The sequence below is a fragment of the Labrus bergylta genome, chromosome 5 (genome assembly GCF_963930695.1).
Source record: "Labrus bergylta chromosome 5, fLabBer1.1, whole genome shotgun sequence".
Lineage (NCBI taxonomy): Eukaryota > Metazoa > Chordata > Actinopteri > Labriformes > Labridae > Labrus > Labrus bergylta.
Window position 1 is genome coordinate 3,028,356 of NC_089199.1, and position 25,088 is coordinate 3,053,443.

The 25,088-nt window shown below is 42.3% G+C and overlaps 1 protein-coding gene across 4 annotated transcripts in view; it reads left to right on the top strand.

Moving 5' to 3' along the window:
• srgap2 (SLIT-ROBO Rho GTPase activating protein 2) overlaps window positions 1–25,088 on the top strand; it is a 63,601-nt gene that overhangs the window by 24,970 nt on the left and 13,543 nt on the right. For 3 of the 4 annotated variants that reach the window (XM_020634282.3, XM_020634284.3, XM_020634285.3), the window contains exons 2-7: window positions 7,775–7,967; window positions 14,150–14,312; window positions 20,413–20,475; window positions 22,452–22,655; window positions 23,337–23,465; window positions 24,767–24,988. In XM_020634282.3, the coding sequence (XP_020489938.1) occupies window positions 7,775–7,967; window positions 14,150–14,312; window positions 20,413–20,475; window positions 22,452–22,655; window positions 23,337–23,465; window positions 24,767–24,988 (974 nt within the window). Of the gene's footprint in view, window positions 1–5,878; window positions 6,901–7,774; window positions 7,968–14,149; window positions 14,313–20,412; window positions 20,476–22,451; window positions 22,656–23,336; window positions 23,466–24,766; window positions 24,989–25,088 lie in introns of those variants that run through there. The other variant, XM_020634286.3, reaches the window with a different exon arrangement.

Sequence of the window (25,088 nt, forward strand, 5' to 3'; positions counted from 1 at the left end):
AGATGAAGGCTGCTTGAACAGACGTGGGCCCAGATGGCTGTGTCCGGCAGAGACAGGAAATAGAGGTGACACCAGGTGGATGCTACCCTTGAGAGTCTACCTCACACGCACATGCACACACACACACGCACACGCACATGCACACGCACACACACAAACATACAACCACACACATAAACACTAATTAACCTAGAAACCTTTCTTAAATCATATAAATTGTAAATCAATTCATAGTTCTTACCCCTCAAATATAAAGATACACTGTCTGACCCTACAAGTTACATTTAGAAATTGCCTTGGTTCTTTTAAACCTTGCATTTAGTAGAAAACATTTAATACCCAAAGATTTTCAGTTTACCATTATATAACACAACAAACAGAAACTTCTCAGCTGAGAAGCTGGACTAACATTTATTATTCTGTAAAGTGACTCATTTCTTATTGAAGGCTTTATATATGATTTTTTTAATACAGAAGATGTCGCCCTTGAGCACCAGCATGAAACCAAAACAACTCGCGTTGCATTGTTGTGTTAGCATGCTAATGCTAGCGATCTTTATTATGCTCGTATCTTCACACTGCATGTAAATTTACCTGAAATGAGCGTGATCTAGAAACACAGTTAAGCAGTGAGTAAAGTATGTTATTCTTCTTTTCTCTAGTCCCTCAATTAATCAACTTTTATACGTGAGGGGAGGAGTCAGCCAGCTGTCCGGGCGATGTAAACAAAGTGAAGATAGGACTCTGAAAACATCACAGACAGTGGGACTCGGGTGTTACACCCATTGTAGACAGTCATGACTCACAGAGTTATTTTCAGAGGATATACTTGATTTATATTACAGTTAAGTGTGAAAAATCACATATAAAGACTTTAAAGATAGGAGGAAATTGATCTACTAATACCGTAGACTCCAGACTTAACAGTGATCAAAGCAGAGTCTGCAGATTAATATATTTAAAAAAATATTTATGTGCTGCAGCTCCAGTCCTATTTGAAGTCCCTTCATCTATTTTCACTCCTTATATCTGTGTGAGACATAACCCCACCCCCACCCTCATCTGCAACACACACAGTCTATGCTTCAGCGCCTTTTTCCAGACTGGGTTAGTAGAGCAGACGGGGGCTGTAAATGGGCAAGGAGCTAGTTAACTTTTGATAAGCAGCCTTTTTCATTATGCATAGAGGTTCCCAGCCCTCGATCTCTTAACCATGCAACTCCTCTGCAAACACAGGAGAGGAATCAGAGGATGTGATGATGACTGCAGACGCCTGTATGTGTCAGGAGGGGAAAGTGTTTTATAAAGACAAGAAACACAGTCATGCAAAGATTGAACATATTTCATACACAGAGTGAAGATTCAAATGCAGGATTACTTTAAGATACTTGAGCTTTAGTCTGATTTGAATCTGATAGCTGTACTGTTGGACAATGTGGGAGACTGACCTCCCTGCAGGAGCTTCCAAACCTTTGACCCCTGACCTGCGCTTTCAGCTCTGGGAGTGCAAGGAACCCTGACGGGTGCCCACATGGCTCAGACCTAGTATGGTCACAGATGTATCCACACACACACACACACACACACACACACACACACACACACACACACACACACACACACACACACACACACACACACACACACACACACACACACCTACCTACCTCTCATCTTCCATGGGAGCCCTCTCTCTTTCCTATTGCGGCAGATAAAGCATCTCGGTGGCCAGCGAAGGGTTAATGACATCCTGATTTGAGAAGTAGTGCAGAGGAATTTTCCCCCTGCTGAGTACCAACCCCCCATCATAACTCCCACTCTACCTCCCTGTCATCTACTTTTCTCTCCTTCCTCCACTGCTCCCTCTAAACCACCATTAGGGGTGCAGCATGAACCAGAAAAGGCGATGTCCACACACAAAGTTCACTTTAGAGAGTAGGTGAGATATAATAAAAACAAATCGATCAGTCATAATATAGCATGCAGGGTGTCCAGTCTTTTACTGCTGGAAAAGCACTTCCAGATGTTTCTAAGCGCTATTTTCCAGGAGGCCTTTTAATTGAACAAAAACTCTTCTTGTTTATTGTTGATGAATGTTTACAAATGGACTGGACATATTTACCTGAAATGTCATATTTTGGCCTTTTCTGTCAATTCCAACTTTCATAATCCTTTTTTTGTATTTCCTGAGTCGTTAGTGGTTTTATTGCTGCATGCAGAGTGTTTGTTTGTGTGTGTTGGTGTGTTTATGTCGGAAAGCCGAGGCATCCCAGAAGATGTTTCCATTGCTGGCTGAAAGCACCCGTCAGTACTTTGTTGTCCATTATCGTGTCGTGCCATAAAGTCAAATTTACAACATGAAAACATCTTCAAACCTCAGAACTCCTGTTCTTTACTTATTTATGTTCAAGGCAACACAGAGTAGCTTTTACTCCTTTTCACATCCCCTGATGTCTGCCTGTCTCTGCTTTCTGACTTCCTCCTCTCCCGGGCCGCACAGTGCAGGTCTGCAGCGCTTTTGGCTGCAGCCGCACTTTCCATGTCTAAAAGTCACTAAGCTCGTTAACTTGCCTCCTTAAGACGACACTGCTTTTCCTAAAGGTTTCAAGAACTGGGTAAGAGAGGAAATGCCTATATACGTTTTAGTGTGTGTGTGTTTGAGCGTATGTATGTGCTTGTTTTCACAGGGAAGTCCAGACCCAAGGAAAAGACATTGGCTGGAATCTTTCCATTCCTGCAATAGTTTTCCCTCCTAATCGCGCGCGTGCGTGTGTGTGGGGTGAAGTAGTATTAAGCATGCATACAAATCTCATTAGGAAGCACTACCTGCAACCAGAGGCTTCAGACTACCTATACTCGCTCAGAGGCCTAAAAATTCATGTCCCATAGCCATGCATTTTCACACACAGTACTGCTCCCCCCCCCTTCAACCTGTGGACCCCTGGCCCAGTTTTTCTCTCTGTCTGTCTCTCTTCCCTCTTTTCCTGCCTGGTTTCAGGTTCTTAGGGTTGTATCCGTGAACTCCACAGCTGCCTGTTTTTCTTCAGGCCCTTTCATTGGGAGAAACACACACACACACACACACACACACACACACACACACACACACACACCTCAGTCCAACCCCCCATCCTGCTGCAGCCCGTCTTTACACACACGTGCTTCCTGTGGTTGTTTTAGTATGACTCCCCTAACTGTGTGCTCCCTACTCGCATGAACCAGTCCGACTGACTTCCTGTCTCTCTGTCCTCTCTTCCTGTGTGTGTAGGGATGAATGGACACATTATTCACAGTGACGCAGTGCCCCCCCCCCCCCCCCCCCACACACACACACACACACACACACACACACACACACTCTTTAAACTGTGTTCAGTTCTTTTCTTTCTTCTTCTTTCTTCTTTCATTCTTCTGAGGACAATAGTATGAGCTCACAGTGGTACAACTCAAAACCATTACTCCCCTCCACCCCCCTCCTCTTCTGCTCTCCACTCTGTGCTGCAGTATCAACCCCCGGAGCAACAGAGACCAGGCCTCACTGCATAAACACAGTGTGCAGCGTGCCTGCTCAAAATGCACACACAGGAACACAAACAGAGCAGGTAATACTTACCGGTAGCTCCTGGTTGTACTCAGAACAAGTTAACTGTTGAAAGAGGTTGTGGGTGTGTCTGTTCCCCGCTGTTTTCACTGATTACCTGGCACAGGTAAAAAAAAAGCTTTAAAACCAAACGCTGGCAGAGAGGCTTGCATTTCAAGGATTATCTCATTTTTAAGCAACTAATGCTTGGAATTTTTTATTTGTTTTTACCCTTTCAAACATGCACTTCTCACAACTTGTAGAAAATCTGCCTGCCACTGACACTTTCTCACATGACCCTCACTCATGAGGTGGGGTATGGCATAGAAAGGACACTGCAAAAGTCACAGGGAAAAGTTTACAGCCTATCAAGGATGAAGGTCGTAGCAAACGAGTCAGACCCTTTAACTTAATAATGCTCGCAAAGATCCCAATTGGGAATTTTCTTGAACACTGGTATTATCCTACTGCGTTCACACATCAGCTTACTTTTAGAGGCTGGCAGGAAGAAAGACAGAATAAAGATGGGGTGAACAATGTGGCTGTTTGCATTCACACGTGAGGATTTAATTGACTCTGTGAAAGTAAGACTTAATAAAGCACTATTATTCTTTAAATAGTCATTAAACCGGGCATCTGTGTCTGTGATGTTTCCTCTCTTGTTCATTGCCTCCCTCACCCTCCTTGTCCAGCCAGTTTAAACCTTGTCTCCAACACCCATCACAACTACTTGTGAACATTTGCCATGTGTGTGCGTGCATGTTTTTATGTGTCTCTGCAAGCGAGTCCAGTAATTGAGGAGGACAGATCTGGGATGGGGCTTTACAGGAGTAGGGCTGGATAGCTGCCTTTCAAACAGCTCAGAGTGACAGCTTGGACTCGCAGTGTCACAGCCCTGCGGTGTGTGTGTGTGTGTGTGTATGCGTGTGTGTTTTGCCCATAGCCTAGGGTGTTTCCAGGTATAACAAGTGCTCGCAGCAGCATGTGTGGCTCCTGTATCTAGGCCAGCATCCAGGGTTAGCATCATTTCTGTCAGCTTCCAGCTCAACAGACCAAAGCTGCTGCATTTTGATTTCCTTTTTCTAGTTGTATTCCCTTCTGAGCATCTGTTCGCTCATTCCTATGCTCAAACACGTCTGAGTCTCACCCTGCCTTCAGCCTCTGCCTCCAGCGATATTAACTGCAGGCATTGATTATGGTGGTAATGCCATTCTAGTTTGGTAACATCTTTCTGTTTTTCTTTTTCGGTTTCTGGGTCAGACTAAGCAAACTAATCAATAATAGATGCTAAGGAGGGGCAGATTGGAAACAGAAAAAGACATTGGGCAAGAAATACAGACGTATGGAGGGTACACATGATCCCACTCACTCAGGGCCAAAACAAACCAACAGTTGGCTTCTATGACTGAGTCGAGTTGAAACAGGAAAACAATAAACATCTTAGAGAAGAAAAAGGCCATCAGAATCAACACTGGACATGTTGTTGTGCAGGAAAAGAAGAAAGAGTGAAAAGTGTTTGGGAAAAGCTTTGTGCAGACAGAGCCAGACAGCCCTTAGCTCCACAGACAGAGTAGGAGGAAGAAAGAAAAGGAGAGCATCAGTAAAGTAGAATCCCAGAGCCCGATTACAAGACCTGCACTCATCTGCCTGGAAAATGTGACTGGTCTGTAGGGGTGGGTTTGGAGGCGTCAGATTCCTGTTCACGTCCCACTTCTTACTGGCTCATGAGAACAATGACCATTACAGAGGGATGAGGCCTAAAGGAAGACCTGCATTGATTGTTCTCAACAGCAGATGTTGTTTGCTGTAGCTCCTGTATATAAGCTAACACTCCTCTCCTGAAGAACTCTTCATTTAAACCTCCAGTATTAACAAGGTATAGAGTTGAGGGCTCTTGGACTAACTCTTCATCCAATTTAACCGTTAGTGTCCTAAGAGGGGTTCAAAGCAAAGTTGGCCATATTCAAATAATAAACAAACTGGAGGCCATATTTCAAGATAAAGTACACTCTCAATAACCCAGTAGCTAATGTTAGAAAGGAGCTGATGTTAACATCAACCAGGTCCTACCTAATGTTACCATTTGGATTTGTTGATAATACAAGAATAATAAGACGAGACCTGCCCTCGACGAGATTTAGTCGACAAGTACCTCGAGGGAAAGTCGAAAAGAACTTTGAAGAGAGATTATCTCGAGATGAGGGCAGCCGTAAGTTTCCTCTTATCTAACTTTTTTTTTACAAGCTGAGTTTTTTGCCTAGCCTAGCTTGTAAGGAAGCTAATTGCTTAACCAAACAGAAGCTAATGTAAAATAATGTTAGCTTGGCATTTTATCCTACTAAAAATTGTATCACTACCAAACAGTAAAGTTAGCTAGGAAGTGGTTACAAACATTAGCGTTTGAAGATAGCTAATGAGTTGTAGATTTAGCCAACAGCAGCCTGGAACACATGGGTGTGACATTTCAACAGAACTTAAGCTTGATCATGACTACAGAAAAAAAACGTCTGAAATGTGAATATGTTGAAAGGCTAGGCCTACTTTATTCAATTAATTGTCACTATTAAACCTGCTGCTTTGTAAACATTGGGGTCACATGGGACAGAAGTGGGATGCTGCAACCCACAGATTACCTTACGGCACGCTTTCTGTCACCCTCCTGAGCTCCTCATGGATAGGAGCGCTCGTTCTATGTCGAAGTGTTTGTGCATGTGGTGTGCGTTGTTGTCATATGTCGACTAATTACAAGAGCCACCATCTTGAGGTTTTCTTTTGCAGCCTTTAGAAGGTTTCTGACTCACTGCCCATCATTGAGACACACACACATACACCCACACATGTAACACATGGACCACAAGTCAATAACACATGTTGTCAAAGCATATACCCACATTAGGTCATAAGTGCATACACAGGTTGTGTGTGTGTGCATTTATTTGCTGGGTAATGTGAGTGTTTGTGTCCTCCTCTGTTCTGGCCTTTTAATTTGTAAAGAATGACTGTGAGCACATGCATGCAGCCGCCAGCTAGAGGCAAATTGTTGAGGTCTGTTTTTATAAGCGAGTGAGAGAGAAGTGTGAGACACTGTGTAGGGGGTGGGTCACAGACACATTTAGATATCCCACTTCTCTTTGTGGTAACGAGAAACTGCGCTCTCAGCTGTTGAACACAAAGGCAGCATCAACAGTCGCTGACAGCCGGCTGGACTGACGGCTAACTCTCTGCCTTGTCTGTGAGTGCTGTGTTTGAATGAGTGTATGCATAGGACGTCGAAATGGAGGACAAAACCATCCGCTTTCTCTTCGGCCAGCGCTGTAAAGGTAAGACAGACGTAGATGGGTTCAGCAATTGGAAAAGTGTGTGTTGTTTGTTTACTCTATAAAATGATGCTGTCTACTCAGCATTGGCAGGCAGCTAAGAGAGCATAGCATTAATCTGTCAGCTGTCAGCTCTGATCCAGCTTATCATCATCATGTGCGGTGCACATCCTCGGGTGTGTAAAGCGTGTGCTAATTGTTGCTTTGTTTCGTCCAAGTCGAGAGTAACTGCATTGGGACGGACTTTGTTGGAGCGAGTGATTGAATGTGGTTTCTGAGTGTGTGTGTGTGTGTGTGTGTGTGTGTGTCTGCCCTGAGTGCACTCTATTAATTTGAGGCCAGACTGGAGAGCAACATGGAGGAGGGAGAGGGGAAGGATGCAGGAGGAAAATGAGAAGTGATAAGCGGGGATAAATGACTGCCTCTGGAGATGTCTTGGATGTGTGTGGAAGAGGAGAAGTGATGGCATGCACACAGTTGATGCGTCACACTTGCACACCACACACACACACACACACACACACACACACACACACACACACACACACACACACACACACACACACACACACACACACACAAACACTCAGCAGTCTGTGCTTGAAGGACTGGTGGGAGTGAGGATGGATTTTGTCCAATTCTCCAGGCTGATGTGTTTGAGCTCTGCCAGGTGTTTCACTTGATCTGGACTCCATCCACATCAGCGGAAGAAAGGAAACTGCTTTAGACTTGATGACACATTGCTATGGAACACATGTTAATGTCAGCGATGCAATATGAGAAATCACAGGTATTAATTACTCTGAGATTGTGTTTGGAATAATAAAGTTAGCAATGAAAAATTGACCTGAATTGTGTCTCTGTCTCCCTCTTGTAGAGATCCGCGCCCAGCTGGTGGAGCAGCTCAAGTGTCTGGACCAGCAGTGTGAGCTGAGGGTGCAGCTGCTGCAGGACCTGCAGGACTTCTTCAGGAAGAAAGCCGAGATTGAGGTGGACTACAGCCGCAACCTGGAGAAGCTGGCCGAGAGGTTCCTCACCAAGACGCGTAGCACCAAGGACCATTTACTCAAGTATGAGACACACACACACACACATACACATACACATACACATACACATACACATACACATACACATACACATACACACACACACACACACACACACACACACACACACACACATACAAAGCACCACAACACTTGGCAGCTGATTCTGATGATGTCACAGATTCTATTCATGTAGGTCAAGTGCCCTAGATAAAGGATAGATTCTTATGTACATTTAGATTACATATAAAACCCTTATTTATCCCTTTAGATAGGGTGCAGTACTTTTGAGAGCGTTAACTTCCTTCCTGAGAAAAGAGAAGTAGACACACACAAAGAAATGAAACAGAAAGATTGCTGGGGGGGGGTGAGGGAACTGAGCGTATAAGTCTACAGACTTGCATCATTTCAAAACTTCCTCGTTTAAATCAGATTATTAATAGCATACATCTTATAAGCACTCTAGTTTCAAACAGTAAAGTCCTGACGATCTATTCGTTTGTGTGTGTAAACCTGCCAGGACTGCCAGGTGGTGATTTTGTGCTCTGACTATTTTGCAGAGTCTTGCTGTGTGTATAACCTCGTCCAAATGGGGATTCTCTCTCTCTCTCTCTCTCTCTCTCTCTCTCTCTCTCTCTCTCTCTCTCTCTCTCTCTCTCTCTCTCCCTCTCCCTCTGACACATACAGCACACTGGAGCTCATCAGCTCTAACAGCAGGGTGTGTTCTTGTATAATGTATTTGGTGTTTTTCATTGCGAGGAGAGCAGTCTGTTTCACTGTTGGAAAGATTTGCTGAGCTGCTTGTTAAGCTCTTAAAAAAAGAACACACACACTATCACACATTTTGTGCGAGCATAGGTGAATGAACTCAAGGGGTGCTTCGGTCTTAACTAAATATACCTTCTTGTGTCCTCGCTCCTACGTTTTCTAGCCTGTGGCACAAGATCTGTCATGTGGGATGACGTTTTAAAAATCTTAATTTCATCCTTGTGTAGTGAGGAGGGAGGTTTCTTGCAGAGGAGTTTTGAGCTAGAACACACAAGTGTAACCTTCCAGAACAAGTGACTGAACATCTGGCAAACACCCTTGTGATGGAAATATGTTTAGTGGTGAATATGTTCTGCTGATCTAGAGTGAGTGACTGTAGGGCACTGGGATCATTACTGCAGTATCATTAATACCTCATTACTGCAGCTCTGTGTTTCTTCAAATAGCACACAGGGACACGAGTTGCCACAACAAGTGTGTCATAATGTGTGGTAGAGCTGTACGTCGGTCATCGCTTATGTTTCTCACAGTGGTGATATACTTCCTCGTTCTTACATGCAGCTTCAGTAGCCTGTGTGGAAGCACATGATGCAAGTTGAAACTGAGGAGAATTCAATTCAATTCAACCTTTATTTATACTTGAAAGATCATTGAGGGGCAACCCTCATTTACAATGACATAGAAAACAGACATTAAATCAAAAGAAAAACAGGAGACAGATAATACAAGACTGCTAAAATCAGTCTACAAAAGTCTAAAATGGACTAAGATAATTAAGCGAGTACAAAACTGCAATAAATAAAGACACTTACGTAAAACAGTTACAAACAGAGGTTGGGAGGCTTAAAATCAGGTTTCTAAAATGCCCAAAAGGTTAAAGTTAATTTCCCTCAAGAAGATGCTGTATGTTGTTCCAAGAGTCTGGTGCAGAATAAGAAAAAGCAGAGAAAAGAGATGTGTGTAAAGCACTGTTTTGTTGCTATTCAGCTTGTGTTGTTACATATGTTTTTGAAAGCCCTCTGTTGAACATGAAACACTGATGCTGACATTGTGCACTGGATTTTCCAAAAAGACCAAAACTTTCCCCTGTCTGTTTTCTCTTCTTTCTCTTCTCTGACTTCCAGTTAACCATGACCTCTTTTAGGGCCTCCTTCCTTAATTTCTCTCTGTGCTCAGAGCCTTCCAAAGGAGAACAATTTCATCAAACATTTATTGCTCTGCTAGGGGGCAAACACACACACACACACACACACACACACACACACACACACACACACACACACACACACACACACACACACATACACTTACACAGACACACACTTACACACACTTACACAGGCACATACACACACACACTTACACAGACACACTTACACAGACACACTTAGACAGACACACACACACAGAGGCACATACACTTACACAGACACACACACACACACACACACTTACACAGACACATACACAGACACACACACACACACACACAGACACAGACACACACATACACTTACACAGACACACACTTACACACACACTTACACAGACACACTTACACAGACACACTTACACAGACACAGACACACACAGGCACATACACTTACACACACACACACACACGCACACACACATACATACACTTACACACACACACACACACAGACACACACACACACACACACGGGGGTCAGAAAAAGTAGAACAGTGACCCACACACACACTTACACAGGCACATATACACACACACACACACACACACACACACATGCATACAATACACACACACACACACACACACACACACACACACACACACACACTTACACAGGCACACACACACACACACACACACACACACTTACACAAACACTGTGTAAGTGTGATTGAAACACACAGATCAATCTTAACTTTTATTTCTCTTTCTCCCCTTCTCTCATTTTCTCTTTTTTTTTTTTGCCTCTCTCCTGCAACATCTGTGTATGTAACAGTCTCTCCCCGCATCTGCTGCTGCTCAGCACGGGTGCCACACTGGAATTTCAGCTATTTTCCGGTTGTGTGCGTGTGTGTTTTTGTGTGTGTACGTCTGAATCTAGGTGTTGGTGTGTGTCTGTGGCTATGCTCTGAGCAATGTGGGGAGTAAGGGTTATGTATGTGCGTGTGTTGAATCCCGTGGAGATTTCTGGTATTCCCGCTATTTGCTAAACTGCGTATGGCATTGGTAGTGGGGGGTGGGGGGGTTACACAGTTTAACTGTATTGTGTGTGTGTTTATGTGCATCTGTGTGCAGGCTGAAAAAGTGCTTGGTCCTTGGCCCTCACAAGTTGCACCCTGATTGAAAGCCTGGCCTTATGCTAAGTATCGGGCCAGTATCTCTGCTAATAAGCTGCACTTGCTTTCAGAACACATTGCTACATTGACATATTCACTCAATGTGCTTTTAGAGATCTGAGGTTCCCATGACCACATGTTAACTGAAAATGGCTGTTTTGCATCTGTCCTGGATGAAACAGTTTAAAACCGGTCTGTGCTTTTCCTGCTCTTCATTTTTTCTTTGTTAAAAGCTCTGGAAATGACCAACAACTCACATATCATAGCAGTTCAGCTTTTTAAAAGATTAATTGGTAAAAACATATTCAATGCAGGGATGAAGTTTATATGGTACAGTACAGCCGTCTGTGCAATAAGGTAAAACAATCTAACTGATGGAATGATGACTGCCCGTTATTAGTTCCAATCCCAAGTCAAAACAAGTTTTGACTTGGGATTGGAAAGATGAAACATTGTTTTTTAGCCTCATGCTAAAAATAGAATTATAAAAAACACATGATGAACTGCTGTTTCATGGCGTCCTAAATCTAATAAGTCTGTATTCTTTCGCCATGCTTTGGTTTCAATAATGATTCTAATATGTGCCAGGAAGTGGAAACAAAACTCAATAAGAAGCAGAATGAAAGAGAATCACTATTTGAATTGAATTGAACCTGGAGAATCTAATTTTAAGCTGTCATTACTGAAAGTGTCTTTCAATATCACATCCTGTCTTTGACTTTTAATACAGTATTCAAGCAAACTAGCTTTAAAATGAATTTATAGCACATATGGAAAATATTTTTTTAAATACAGATAACAATATATTCCCAGCTCTAATTGTTGTTTTCTATACAATGTGTGAAACCTGTTTCTTCATCCTTAAGTTAACTGATAGAAGTCTTGTTCAAACATCTTGCTGTGTCCTAGCCTTTCATCTGGACCCAAGCTCTCTTTCAGTCTGTGTCTGTTGTAGGAAACCGCCAGCAGTGATGCCCCGGTTAAATGCTGTGTGTTTTGATCCTGAATGTAAACGACCATTTAGCATTTTCCCTCCCAGTGTGAGTCACTGGGCAGCACCTGACCCCAGGACTGACTCTGTTTCCAAAGCGTGCACCGTGTGACATTCAGAGGGGACGGCGACATTTCAGTGTTTATCTTGTGATAGCGAAGGGGGTCAGAGAGAGGCAGAGTTCAGTTCAGTTGCAGCGCTGTCGCCATTGCGATCACCGGTGGGCTGAAGGTGACATGTCACATGGGGGGAAGAGAGGACGCTTGTCGAGCAAATAGGGGAACTGTGGAGCTGCTTGTTGTGCAAGGGCTGCAGACAGATGAGCAGGGAAGGAAACGGACAGCTGAGAGAAGTTGGAGATGAAACACACGTGTGTGTCTGCATGATCGTTTTTGTTAACTTTAGCACAAAACGTGACTTGAGTTTGGCTCTTTTGAAATAACGCTTGAGGTGGATTCTTTGTGTCTCTTCCTTGAAATCATTCTTGTTACTCAGTTAGTCATCTGACCATGTGAGCAGTGACAGCCAGTACCAGCATATCACATCACTGTGGATGACTCATCTCATCAGACCATACTTTCCCACACAAACACACACACATATAGACACTACCCCCCAATCTGTACCCCTCGGTCAAAGACTTTCTCTGTCTGTCTGACCTTGTGTATGCTCGGGTCACTGTTCTACTTTTTCTGACCCGTGTGTGTGTGTGTGTGTGTGTGTGTGTGTGTGTGTGTGTGTGTGTGTGTGTGTGTGTGTGTGTGTGTGTGTGTGTGTGTGTGTGTGTGTGTGTGTGTGTGTGTGTGTGTGTGTGTGTGTGTGTGTGTGTGTGTGTGTGTGTGTGTGTGTGTGTGTGTGTGTGTGTGTGTGTGTGTGTGTGTGTGTGTGTGTGTGTGTGTGTGTGTGTGTTTGCTCTGTCTGTATCCAGTTAAAGCTGCTCTTAACAGCACAAAGACTGTCTTTCATCCACTTACACTCACTCATAATCCATTTTACCCATGGATCATCCATTACACATACTGTACACATACAACAAACAGACATGGGGGCACACATATTGTGCACACACACACTGAAAAAGGGCTTGTGTTGTGTTGTGTTGTGTTGTGAGCAGGGCACTGAGAGGGTATTTGTATAGTGGCTTTTAATGGCTCTTGACGCAAACACAAAGAAACAGTATTGAGCTATTAGACTGTTAATGGGACCATTCCAGTCTTTAAATCTTTCTTTTTCTCTTCTTCTTTTTTTCTTTTATGTCTCTCTGTGACAGCTGTGCCTGCGGGGGGAGTCTTACCTCCTCCTGCTGTGTTTTGTACCCTGGCTGAATCCCCTGTTTGGGCTGGCTCACTGACCGTGCCGTGTGTGTGTGTGTGTGTGTGTGTGTGTGTGTGTGTGGGGTGAAGTAGTATTAAGCATGCATACAAATCTCATTAGGAAGCACTACCTGCAACCAGAGGCTTCAGACTACCTATACTCGCTCAGAGGCCTAAAAATTCATGTCCCATAGCCATGCATTTTCACACACAGTACTGCTTCCCCCCCCCTTCAACCTGTGGACCCCTGGCCCAGTTTTTCTCTCTGTCTGTCTCTCTTCCCTCTTTTCCTGCCTGGTTTCAGGTTCTTAGGGTTGTATCCGTGAACTCCACAGCTGCCTGTTTTTCTTCAGGCCCTTTCAGAGAGAGAGAGAGAGAGAGAGAGAGAGAGAGAGAGAGAGAGAGAGAGAGAGAGAGAGAGAGAGAGAGAGAGAGAGAGAGAGAGAGAGAGAGAGAGAGAGAGAGAGAGAGAGAGAGAGAGAGAGAGAGAGAGAGAGAGAGAGTTTTTTGCATAAATCTGTCTAGCATTAACATTAATTCCCTCCCCGTCTCTTATCCCAAAGCCCTGTGTCATCTTCCTGAAAAGACTGTTAGGGTAAAGACTTTTTTTTACAGAATGCTTGTCTCTACATTTTGAATTAAGTATGGCCTGTGTGCCTGTGTGTGCTCACATCTATCAGCAGGATTAAAAGGAGAAATTAGAAGATGAAAGGGACGTAATGATAGCCATTTATCTCAAAAGATGCTCGAAGGTCCTTACATACATTTTAAGTCCCCTCTTTCTTTGTGTGTGTGTGTAGGAAGGAGCAAAGCATTTTATCTCCTGTGAACTGCTGGAACCTCTTGCTGCTTCAGGTGAAGAGGGAGAGCCGCGACCATGCCACTCTGTCCGACCTCTACCTCAACAACATCATCCCGCGCTTTGCACAGATCAGCGAGGACTCAGGACGCCTCTTCAAGAAGGTAACACACAGAGACACTGACAGCTGCTTTAAAAGAAAACATTTTCTTCGAAAATCTTCAGGGAATCAACCATGCCTCAAACACAACCAATCTCCATTTCAAACACATTTAAACACACCTTACTCGTTCTCATTCATCTCGACCCCTCTGGTTTCCTCACATTGTGCCCCCTTCAGCCAACACCAGTCCATTGTCCTCCTTCATCTGTCCAACCTCAAGCACATACTTTTCCCTCTCTTACCAACAAGTCTTCATCCTTTCATCCCTCAATCTTGCCACCATACATCCATCCATACATCCCTCCGACTTATACAGTGTATAATGTAGCTGTTGAGCCATTCACAGAGCTACCATTTTTCTCTGACATCACCCTCAGAGTGAGAAGCTAAGTATCATTTACAAAGTCAAACTGCTTTGTTTCAGCTTGTAAGTCTTTTAAATTTAAGATAATCTGACAAATCATTACCATTTCCACATAAAAAATAAATTAAGCAACTAAATGAACAATAAAAAAGTTAAAATCCACAAGGCCATCTGACTATATTTAAAGAGGTCATATTATGCCCTTTATTGGGTTCATATATTTAATCTATGTACCTACTAAAGTATGTTCACAATAGCTAAAGTTCTAAAGTGTCTGTTTTCATGTACTGCTGCTCCATGTACCGGCTCGCTTCTGACTCTCTCTCTAAGACTCTGAAGTGCCCACGTTCAGAGTCCCCATGTGTACCAAGTCTGATATGATTGGTCGGCCTGTTGGCTCTGCCATAATTGGTCAGTCGCTCAGCACGGTTCTCGGAAATGTCCCTCCCCTTTTACCATATTTGCAATGCAGCCACTTTAGCTGCATTAGCACCTTAACACTACTGTGCTACCGCAGGCTACGGCATATCGTGTGTGTGCTACAGAAGTTAATGGGCGTGCAACATGAGCTGCTGGGCTTGCCACAACGAGCCAATGGGCTTAGATCAGTGATATCACACTGACAAGACGTCACACTGGCAATTTTTATTGAGGGGGGCTAGAACCGAGCGTTACATGCAGCTAATGCTACAGCTAACAAGAGGACGTAGGAGAAGCCGCGTTTCCGCGGACTTTGAATTTTTGCACATAGATGTGCCTAAACATGCACAGGACACTTGGAAAACACACTAAAGAGCATGTAAACCTTTAAAGTAATACCTGCATATTTTACACATATTAACTACTGTTGAACAGAGCTAATTTAGCTCTGTGCCACTTTCAAGCTAATACAGCCATTTAGTGAAGAAATGGCTGAATGCTAACATAAACGTTTGTTTGTGTTAGCTAGACTTTGCCTTTCCTGTTGTTTCTTCTAACATTATTATTATTATTACTAGAAATTAGTTGAATGCTAAAATAACCATTTTGAGAGTGTTTTAACAACACTAAAGGAAAAAGGTCTAGCTAACGGTTCTGTTTGCTAGCTTGTTTGGTAAATGCTAGCATAAGCTGTTGTCAAATACTAGCTGTGTTTAGCAAATCTGTTGTCTTATTTTGAGATGCTTGATGTCCCTCTTGATATCACAGAACAATGAGCTTCCTATCCTGAGCTTGAATTAAGAGGAAAATGGCCATAATGTTAATATAGTGAATTAAGATTTGACTTTATAACATTTTTGTCTTTTGTAAAAAAAACATTCTGGTACATTATATCACGTACCTGTTTAGGGGTACAGTACTAAAATGTGGGTTAAAAAAAGACACTATCAGCTATACTGTGATAAGCTGAATCCTTGTCATGTCCGTCCATCCTCTCCAGTATCTGTTTTCTGTCATGTCTGATTTATTGACTGACAGCGAGTCGGCTGAATTTCAGAGCCGGGAGAATATATGCCGTCTGTGGTTCATACAGAAGCTTCATCCTGGCATACTCTGATCCCTGCCTTTGTAGTTTGAGCGAAAAGAGACGAAGCAGAGAGATGCTAAAAGAGAGATGTGGAGGAAGAGCGGAAAAAACAGAGAACTAAGGCAAATGTGGTAGAAAGAGGGGGCAGAGGGAGATACTGACTGAGTGTTTGTGTGCTCTTAATTCTAATAAACTGTTGTTGTTTTTTGTAAGGGTTTTGTGAATATGTAAAACGGTTTGGTAGTTCTTTTTATTTAACATCTGTCTTTTATTTGTTCTGGAAAACAAGTGGAGCGTTTAAGGTAAGGATCAAAGACAGAAGGGATAAGGATAGGGGTTTAAGAAAAGAATGTGGTAGGCGGAGAGTCCTCACAAGTATAGAAGGTCTTGTGTGTTTAGGGCAAAGTGAAGCAAAGGCTACCTGATTTACAGCCTGATAGGTTGTTCTTTGAGCTGTATTCCCCAGTCAGATTTGAAGGCTGTAAGCGTGAGCACATAATCGACCAACAAACAAGCACACTTTCTCACTTTTTTTCGCACTATTTTGTTCTGTCATGGGCATTAATTTTCCATTTGTTTCACACTGGACTCACTTTGGCACGCGGGTGGCTTCCATCAAGTCCGGGGTCGTAAACAGACTGCACGCATAAACACTGAGAGTGCTCTGATGGCTAATTAAGTAGATAATGAGTTCATTTACGACATTTCCAGTCAGTGGCATGAATGCTAGTAGTGCCAGGGGCCAAATACACACACACACACACACACACACACACACACACACACACACACACACACACACACACACACACACGGCTCATACTAGAGAATTCAACACATTCATCACAGCTAGATTGGAAAGTCACTTTGGGAAAATGCTACTTTGAGATTTTGTCACTGAAGGACAGGAAGTACTAATGAGCCCAATTGGACCACTGACATCAGGGCTAATGAAGTGTGCTAGTTGCTACATCCTGTTAGCGGCCATGCTGAGCCAAGGTGACCACAGGCAAGATGACGAGAGGTGCAAAGGTCAAGATCCACAGTTGATGGATAGGAGGGCTAAGCCTTGGCTGATTGCTTTTTGATTGGTTGCAATTCTGTCTTGTTGTCACCTGATATGTGTCTCCTGCAGCACTTTAAAGAACGAGGGCGGGACGACGTCAGTTATCCTGTTACCTCTGTTTTCTACTGCCCTGCCATAAATCCCTTCCTCTGACACTGCCTTCCTCCCACTACAACTCTCACCTCTCACCTCTGCTGCTGACTTTACCGCTCGCCGTAAATCTCCCTGAAAACAGTTTTAAATATGTTTACTTTTCCAACGCAGCGTGTAAACATCTTCTTCTCCCTCGCTGTCCTTCCATTTCGCTACCTGTACCGTCTGTCACCTCAACCTTTAATTTATGTCACCTTTTTTTACTTCACTTACCTCTGAACCTTCTCTACACTTCCATCACTTTGCATTTCCCCTCCTTCAGCAGGAGACAGATGCTTAACATGTACTCAAAATCTGTTGTTTTTCTTTTCCTGATGCATTCCTTATCCTTTTTTCATCTGACTTTCATTGCTCCCCCTCTTTTATTCCCCCCTTTGTAATCTCCCTTGGTTTTCTCTTACCTGTCTGCTTTAAAGTTAGGCCAATTATTTTTCTGTGACGCTGTGTGCACATAAATGGTTCCTAGATGATGCTTCATTTTGCATCATTATTAAAAAAAGTAGATGGGAAAGTCCTAAAATGTACATTATACATAAGATCAGCCGTGAACGCGTGTTTGTGTATAACTAACACTTAGCACACTAATCACTTGTTTCTATTTCTTTTCCTGCTCTTACCTTCTTATTGCTGTTCTCTTTTGATTTGCTTTTAGCTCTTTTAGTTTCTTACATCTTTTTAAATCTTTGCTCCTCTTGGTCTCAGCTCGTGTTGTTGGGGGTTCTGACGATGGTTCTTATAATGGTTCTTGTGATGGTTCTTATGATGGTTCTTATAATGGTTCTTATGATGGTTCTTATGATGGTTCTTATGATGGTCCTTATGATGGTTCTTATGATGGTCCTTATGATGGTTCTTATGATGGTTCTTGTGATGGTTCTTATGATGGTTCTTATAATGGTTCTTATAATGGTTCTTGTGATGGTTCTTATGATGGTTCTTATAATGGTTCTTGTGATGGTTCTTATGATGGTCCTTATGATTGTTCTTATAATGGTTCTTGTGATGGTTCTTATGATGGTTCTTATGATGGTTCTTATAATGGTTCTTGTGATGGTTCTTATGATGGTTCTTATAATAGTTCTTGTGATGGTTCTTATAATGGTCCTTATGATTGTTCTTATGATGGTCCTTATAATGATTCTTATGATGGTCCTTATAATGGTTCTTATGATGGTTCTTATAATGGTTCTTATGATGGTTCTTGTGATGGTTCTTATGATGGTTCTTGTGATGGTCCTTATAATGGTTCTTATGATGGTTCTTATAATGGTTCTTATGATGGTTCTTATAATGGTTCTTATGATGGTTCTTATGATGGTCCTTATGATGGTTCTTATGATGGTTCTTATAATGGTTCTTATGATGGTTCTTATAATGGTTCTTATGATGGTTCTTATAATGGTTCTTATGATGGTTCTTATGATGGTCCTTATGATGGTTCTTATGATGGTTCTTATAATGGTTCTTATGATGGTTCTTATAATGGTTCTTGTGATGGTTCTTATAATGGTTCTTATGATGGTTCTTATGATGGTTCTTATGATGGTCCTTATGATGGTTCTTATGATGGTTCTTATAATGGTTCTTGTGATGGTTCTTATAATGGTTCTTATGATGGTTCTTATAATGGTTCTTGTGATGGTTCTTATAATGGTTCTTATAATGGTTCTTATGATGGTTCTTATGATTGTTCTTATGATGGTTCTTATGATGGTCCTTATGATGGTTCTTATAATGGTTCTTGTGATGGTTCTTGTGATGGTTCTTATGATGGTTCTTATGATGGTCCTTATGATTGTTCTTATGATGGTCCTTATAATGGTTCTTATAATGGTTCTTATGATGGTTCTTATGATGGTTCTTATAATGGTTCTTATGATGGTTCTTATGATGGTTCTTATGATGGTTCTTGTGATGGTTCTTGTGATGGTTCTTGTGATGGTTCTTATAATGGTTCTTATGATGGTTCTTATGATGGTTCTTATAATGGTTCTTATGATGGTTCTTATGATGGTTCTTATGATGGTCCTTATGATTGTTCTTATGATGGTTCTTATGATGGTTCTTATAATGGTTCTTATGATGGTTCTTATGATGGTTCTTATGATGGTCCTTATGATGGTTCTTATGATGGTCCTTATGATGGTTCTTCTAATGGTTCTTGTGATGGTTCTTATGATGGTTCTTATAATGGTTCTTGTGATGGTTCTTATGATGGTTCTTATAATGGTTCTTGTGATGGTTCTTATAATGGTTCTTATGATGGTTCTTATGATGGTCTGGTTATATATGTCTGTTGGGTATCATGCACTTTGGGTTCTTTTCTGTTGAACTGTATTTAATTATTTTTAGTATTTTGCATTTGTTATGTTCTTGCTGTTGTTTATGTTCTTCTGTGTTTAGTTTAGTTTGTTCTTGTTTTTGCTGTTTGTCAAAGCACTTTGTAAACCTGTGTTTTTAAAAAGGTGCTACATAAATAAAGTTATTATTATAGCGTATACCGTATATGTGCTTGTGAAGTTGACTCCTGTATGTGTTACTTCCTCATCAATCACAAGAGGCTCTCAGCAGTTTTGTCTGGAGAATGTTAGAGTCTATATTACTCCTTGTCCTCCCTTTTTTTTGTCTCTTCTTGTCTCTCCTTTGTAACTTCGTCATCTTGCCCTCTATCTTACTCATCCTCTCTGCCTCGCTCCTTTTTTTCCCCTCCCTGCCAACAGGAAGAGATCAGTATCTGTATCTTCCTCCTTTAGTCAGTCGATTCCATTACTGCCTTGCTCGTTTATCTGTGCCAGCGACTCCTCCACTCTCATTTAGCCAGAAAAATCTAGTCTTGACTGATGGTGGGGCAGTCTGTTGACCACATAACTAAATGTGTTTGGCTCTCTTCGCTTGAGAGGGTTAAGACGACTAAGATGGACGGACAATGGACGCTGAAAGTATTGACTCTGAGGTAATGGTCGAGGCTCGCTTCACATCAATCTTTTTTTTTTCTCTCTGTCTTTTTTTAGAGTAAAGAGGTTGGTGTGCAGCTGCAAGAGGACCTGATGAAAGTTCTTAATGAGCTTTACACGGTAAGAGACACCGCTGACAATATATGAACCTAAAATGATGTGTTGATCTGAAGGAGAAGGTTATTGCACTTATGTTGTCAGGATTAGCAGTCTGGTTGTCACTGGAGTTGTTTTTCACCTTTTTTTAAAAACGGAATAAATCAAAAACATTACGTGCACAGTACATTGCTGGTATACAGTTACAGGTACATTTATGTACTTTAATACATGTATATGATTGTATAATCTTTAAGATTCAAGACAAAGTTTTGTACATAAACAAAAACTTAACTTGGAGATTAAAGGAGGTAATTTAGCTGCAGTCAGCTGGGGATTAAGGATTTCCATTCACTGATGCAGCTTTGCTTGATATAATCACCATTGCTTGGTCTGACCATTGCTTTGGTTCAAACATAAACAACTCTTGGACTGATTGCTGAAAAATCTTTGTAAAAATAAATTCCTGATCCCGAGAGGGTGAAGCATAATGATTGGCTGTCTCTCCCCCTTTGTGCCATGAGCAGGTTCACATTTATGGGATGCGTTAAATTCCCTAAAAAATTCCCTATTGATTGAAATGAAATTTGCTGTACACTTTTAGGTTCCTTTTAAGATGAACTGTGCCCAATTATGATTTCAGTTAACAATAATGGATTTGAAGTGTCTAAAAATGTAAATTCTGGTTGCCGTTTTTTTGTTTTAGATTTTGAACATTTAAAAAAATCAGAGAATCAAAAAAGACCAAGTACTTTGAGTTTTCTGTTGTATCTTTCATCACAAGAAGTACACTGATTTACACAAGTCTTAACGATGACTGAAAACCTGAAATGATCTACAGAAAAATAACCACCAACAAGTTAAAACTCACTGATGATGATTGTGCTGACAGAAGCAAAAATTGTGAGAATTTCTTTAGAGGTCAGAGGTTTAGAGGTCTATGACACCTATGATGTCAGAATTTAAATGTCTGTAAGCCTCTGATGTACATACATGGAACAGCTTCAGTTGTACTTGTATTTAAGCGCTTGTTAGCCAGGTAATCAGGCTAACCAATATTCAATAATGTAAGCATTGTCATAATGAGTTTGGTAGCAAAGTACTGCTATGCCTACATTTGGCCTGACAGAGCTGCTAGAACGGCTGTTGACTCTTGGTGACACAAATTATGCTTAACCAAGCAAAGTGAATGTCACTTAAAATTTCCTGCACGCTCATGCTTAGTTAACCACTTTACCAAACCGACAATCTTGAATCTGGATCACGCATATTTCATCATCTTGTCTTGTTATTTTGGTCTTCTCGTGCTGTCAGGGTCTATACAGCCTGGTTACTCATTGCCATAGTTCTGCCAGATAGACTGAAGCAGTGTGTGTGTGTGTGTGCGTGTGCGTGTGCGTGTGCGTGTGCGTGTGCGTGTGCGTGTGTGTGTGTGTGTGCGTGTGTGTGTGTGTGTGTGTGTCCTCTCACAGCACAGCTCTGAGCAGCAAGCCAGCAAGCTGCATGGTCTCAGCTCAGCCAGGCCCATAAAAACAGGTCTTATGCTGTAATTATAGCATATAGTAAGAGATAGAAATAGATCTGGTTTGAGTGACGCAGACATGCTCGCCTGCATACACAGAGCAGTGTGTGTCTGTCTGTCTGCAGCGATGTGGAAGGGTTAGAGCAGTATAATGATGGCTCTGGTTGGTGGTCAATGAAGTGAGGCTGACGCTGCACTCTGACACTTGTTTCATGTGTTCAACTATTCATGTCAAACTCATATGACCATGTCAAAGCTGTGGAGTGTAATAGACTAGGAGAGGCTGCATCTGCAATATTTTATAAATACCAACACAAAGAATAAGTCTGTGTATTTAGCCTCATTTTTCCCTTCTCCTCATTATACTGACGGCTGTAATTCCACCTACAATCTAGAGCCAAGTAATTAAAAGTTGGAGACACAATGGGAAAAGCGAGTGCTTAATTATTCACCTGCACATCTCTCCCCCCGTTCCCAGGTGATGAAGACATACCACATGTACAACACTGACAGCATCAACGCCGAGTCCAAGCTGAAGGAGGCGGAGAAACAGGAGGAGAAGCAGATGGGACGCTCCGACCGCCAGACGCCGCGCTCCCCCGACACCTTGGCCAGCATCAAGGCCGACGAGAAGCCTGTGCGGCGCTCCAGCGTCAAAAAGATCGAGAAGATGAAGGAGAAGGTGAGGAGGACGAGGAGGGGAAATGGAGAGATGTTTCACCTGTTGTCTCAGTGATAATGTGTTTCTCTCATCAGTGATTTACGAGTGCATGACTGGCTTATTGCTAACCTTGTCTGGCACAGCTGGGGCCTGTCACACAAACACGGTTCTCCTCCTCTTCTTCTTCTTATCCATAATCAATACTAACACCTCTTATCTCTCTCTCTCTTCATTCTCTCTTTCTACACACCAATTTTTATGCTTCTGATTTTTTCCCTTTTGTACTTTCTTTCTCTCTCTCTTTCTCTCTCTCTTTCTCTTTCTCTTTCTCTCTCACTCTCTCTCTCTTTCTCTCTCTCTTTCTCTCTCTCTTTCTCTTTCTCTTTCTCTCTCACTCTCTCTCTCTTTCTCTCTCTCTCCCTCACTCTCTTTCTCTATCTCTCTCTCACTCTCTCTCTATCTCCCTCTCTCCCTCTCTCTTTCTCTATCTCTCTCTCCCTCACTCTTTCTCTATCTCTCTCTCTCTCTCTATCTCCCTCTCTCCCTCTCTCTTTCTCTATCTCTCTCACTCTCTTTCTCTCTCTCTCTCTCACTCTCTTTCTCTCTCTCTCCCTCTCTCTCCCTCTCTCTCTCTCCCTCCCTCTCTCTCCCTCTCTCTCTCTCTCTCTCTCTCTCTCTCCATCTCTCTCTCTCTTCTATCAGAGACAAGCAAAGTACACAGAGAACAGGCTGAAGGCCATCAAAGCCAGGAACGAGTACCTGCTCGCGCTTGAAGCCACCAACAGCTGCGTCTTCAAATATTACATCCACGACCTCTCTGACATCATCGATGTGAGTATAAGAACACTCTTTTCATAAACTTATATGTTCAGGCGTATTTCCAGTGCCTGTGTGTGCGTGTGTGCGTGTGCGCGTGTGTGTGTGTGTGTGTGTTTTTAGTCGCGAGCAGTGGCCCCTCTGTTGGTCTCTTCGTATTAGCGTCAGTGCCTCTAATGAAGGCAGTAGAGTGGTTTCCCTCTCTGCATGTGCTCTCCTACCCAACAGTCCTCATATCAGAGTGGTGTTGTTGCTCTGTGAATCCACATGGTCTAACCCCTTCACAGTGGTGGTCTTAGTTCTGGACTGGTTCAGACTGGCATGTCATGAGTTTGATACATAAATAATGTCCTTTACCCCCCCGACCGCTCTACAAACCCATCACATGAGCTTGTGGTTGTATTTGGAAGCTTTTTAGGCAGAGAAAGATTTGGCAATTTTCTTGTACAAATTGTTGAGAAATCTTTTTTTCAAAATTATATGACTGTAATATTGAGACCAGTATTAAATCAATTTTGCTTTGAAACCGTCACAAATGAGGAATCGGGTGTAAGCAAGTTACCCTGTTATGCTCGATTGTGGCCTTAACAGCAAACTGCCCTGTGCTTCTCCTACTGATGTATTATGGCTGTCGTTAACAATTACTGCTTAATAGGGAAGATAAAGTCCTTATTTCAGCTGATTTTTCACATGAGAGAAGAACACTGCAGCACAGCAAGATGAAGGTGCAACGAAAGTCAGGGCTACTGAAATGTGAGCAAATTAAAAAGGCAATAACTCTGCTTAAAGCAAAGAAAAAAAATGATTCATTTTCTTATTAATCGCTCAGATTTACACAGGATTTAGCCTGAACCTAGCCGTACAAAGTTAGCAGTATTCAGCTGTAACTAATCAGCCCATGGAAGTTCAGGTATAAGAAATGTGATCATCATTCTATCCTCACTTCTCTTATCCAGTCACTGACATGATTTTTCTTCCTCTTGATTTCCCTTTCTTTTCTTTTTTAACTCAGTTTTTATTGAATTTTTACATGTTATACAGCACAAAAAAGGACAAAAAGCACAGACTTACACATGAGAAACAAAAACAGTACAGGAATGCATGCTAAAAAACAAAACAAAAACAAAACAGGCAAGTTCAAAGAGTCACATTTTTGCATTATTACATCAAAACAGAAGGAGTCAGGTTTAGGAGTTAGTTCATTCCAGTCTGTACCTGTTTCCTTAGTGCATTCTTTCATAAGGTCATTCTGCGTCTTGATTTCCCTTTCAATGCCATGCCACATGTGTACATGTTTTGATTTTTTTTTTGTACAGTGCTGTGATCTTGGCTACCATGCCAGCTTGCACCGCGCCCTGAGGACCTACCTGTCTGCAGAGCAGAACGTGGAGATGTCCAAACACTCGGGCCTGGAGACACTGGAGGGATCTGCAGAGAGTCTGGAGCCCAACGGGGATAAGCAAAAGCTGATGGAAACCTACAACAACGTTTTCTGCCCCCCAGCTCGCTTCGACTTTCAGTCCCACATGGGAGACACGGTACACTTCTAATGCTGGAGGCGTTATTATGAGCTGTGTCTTGAAAAGAAAGCTCTTATTCAGCTTAAATATGCACACTGGGAAGAGCCATGTTTTTTTG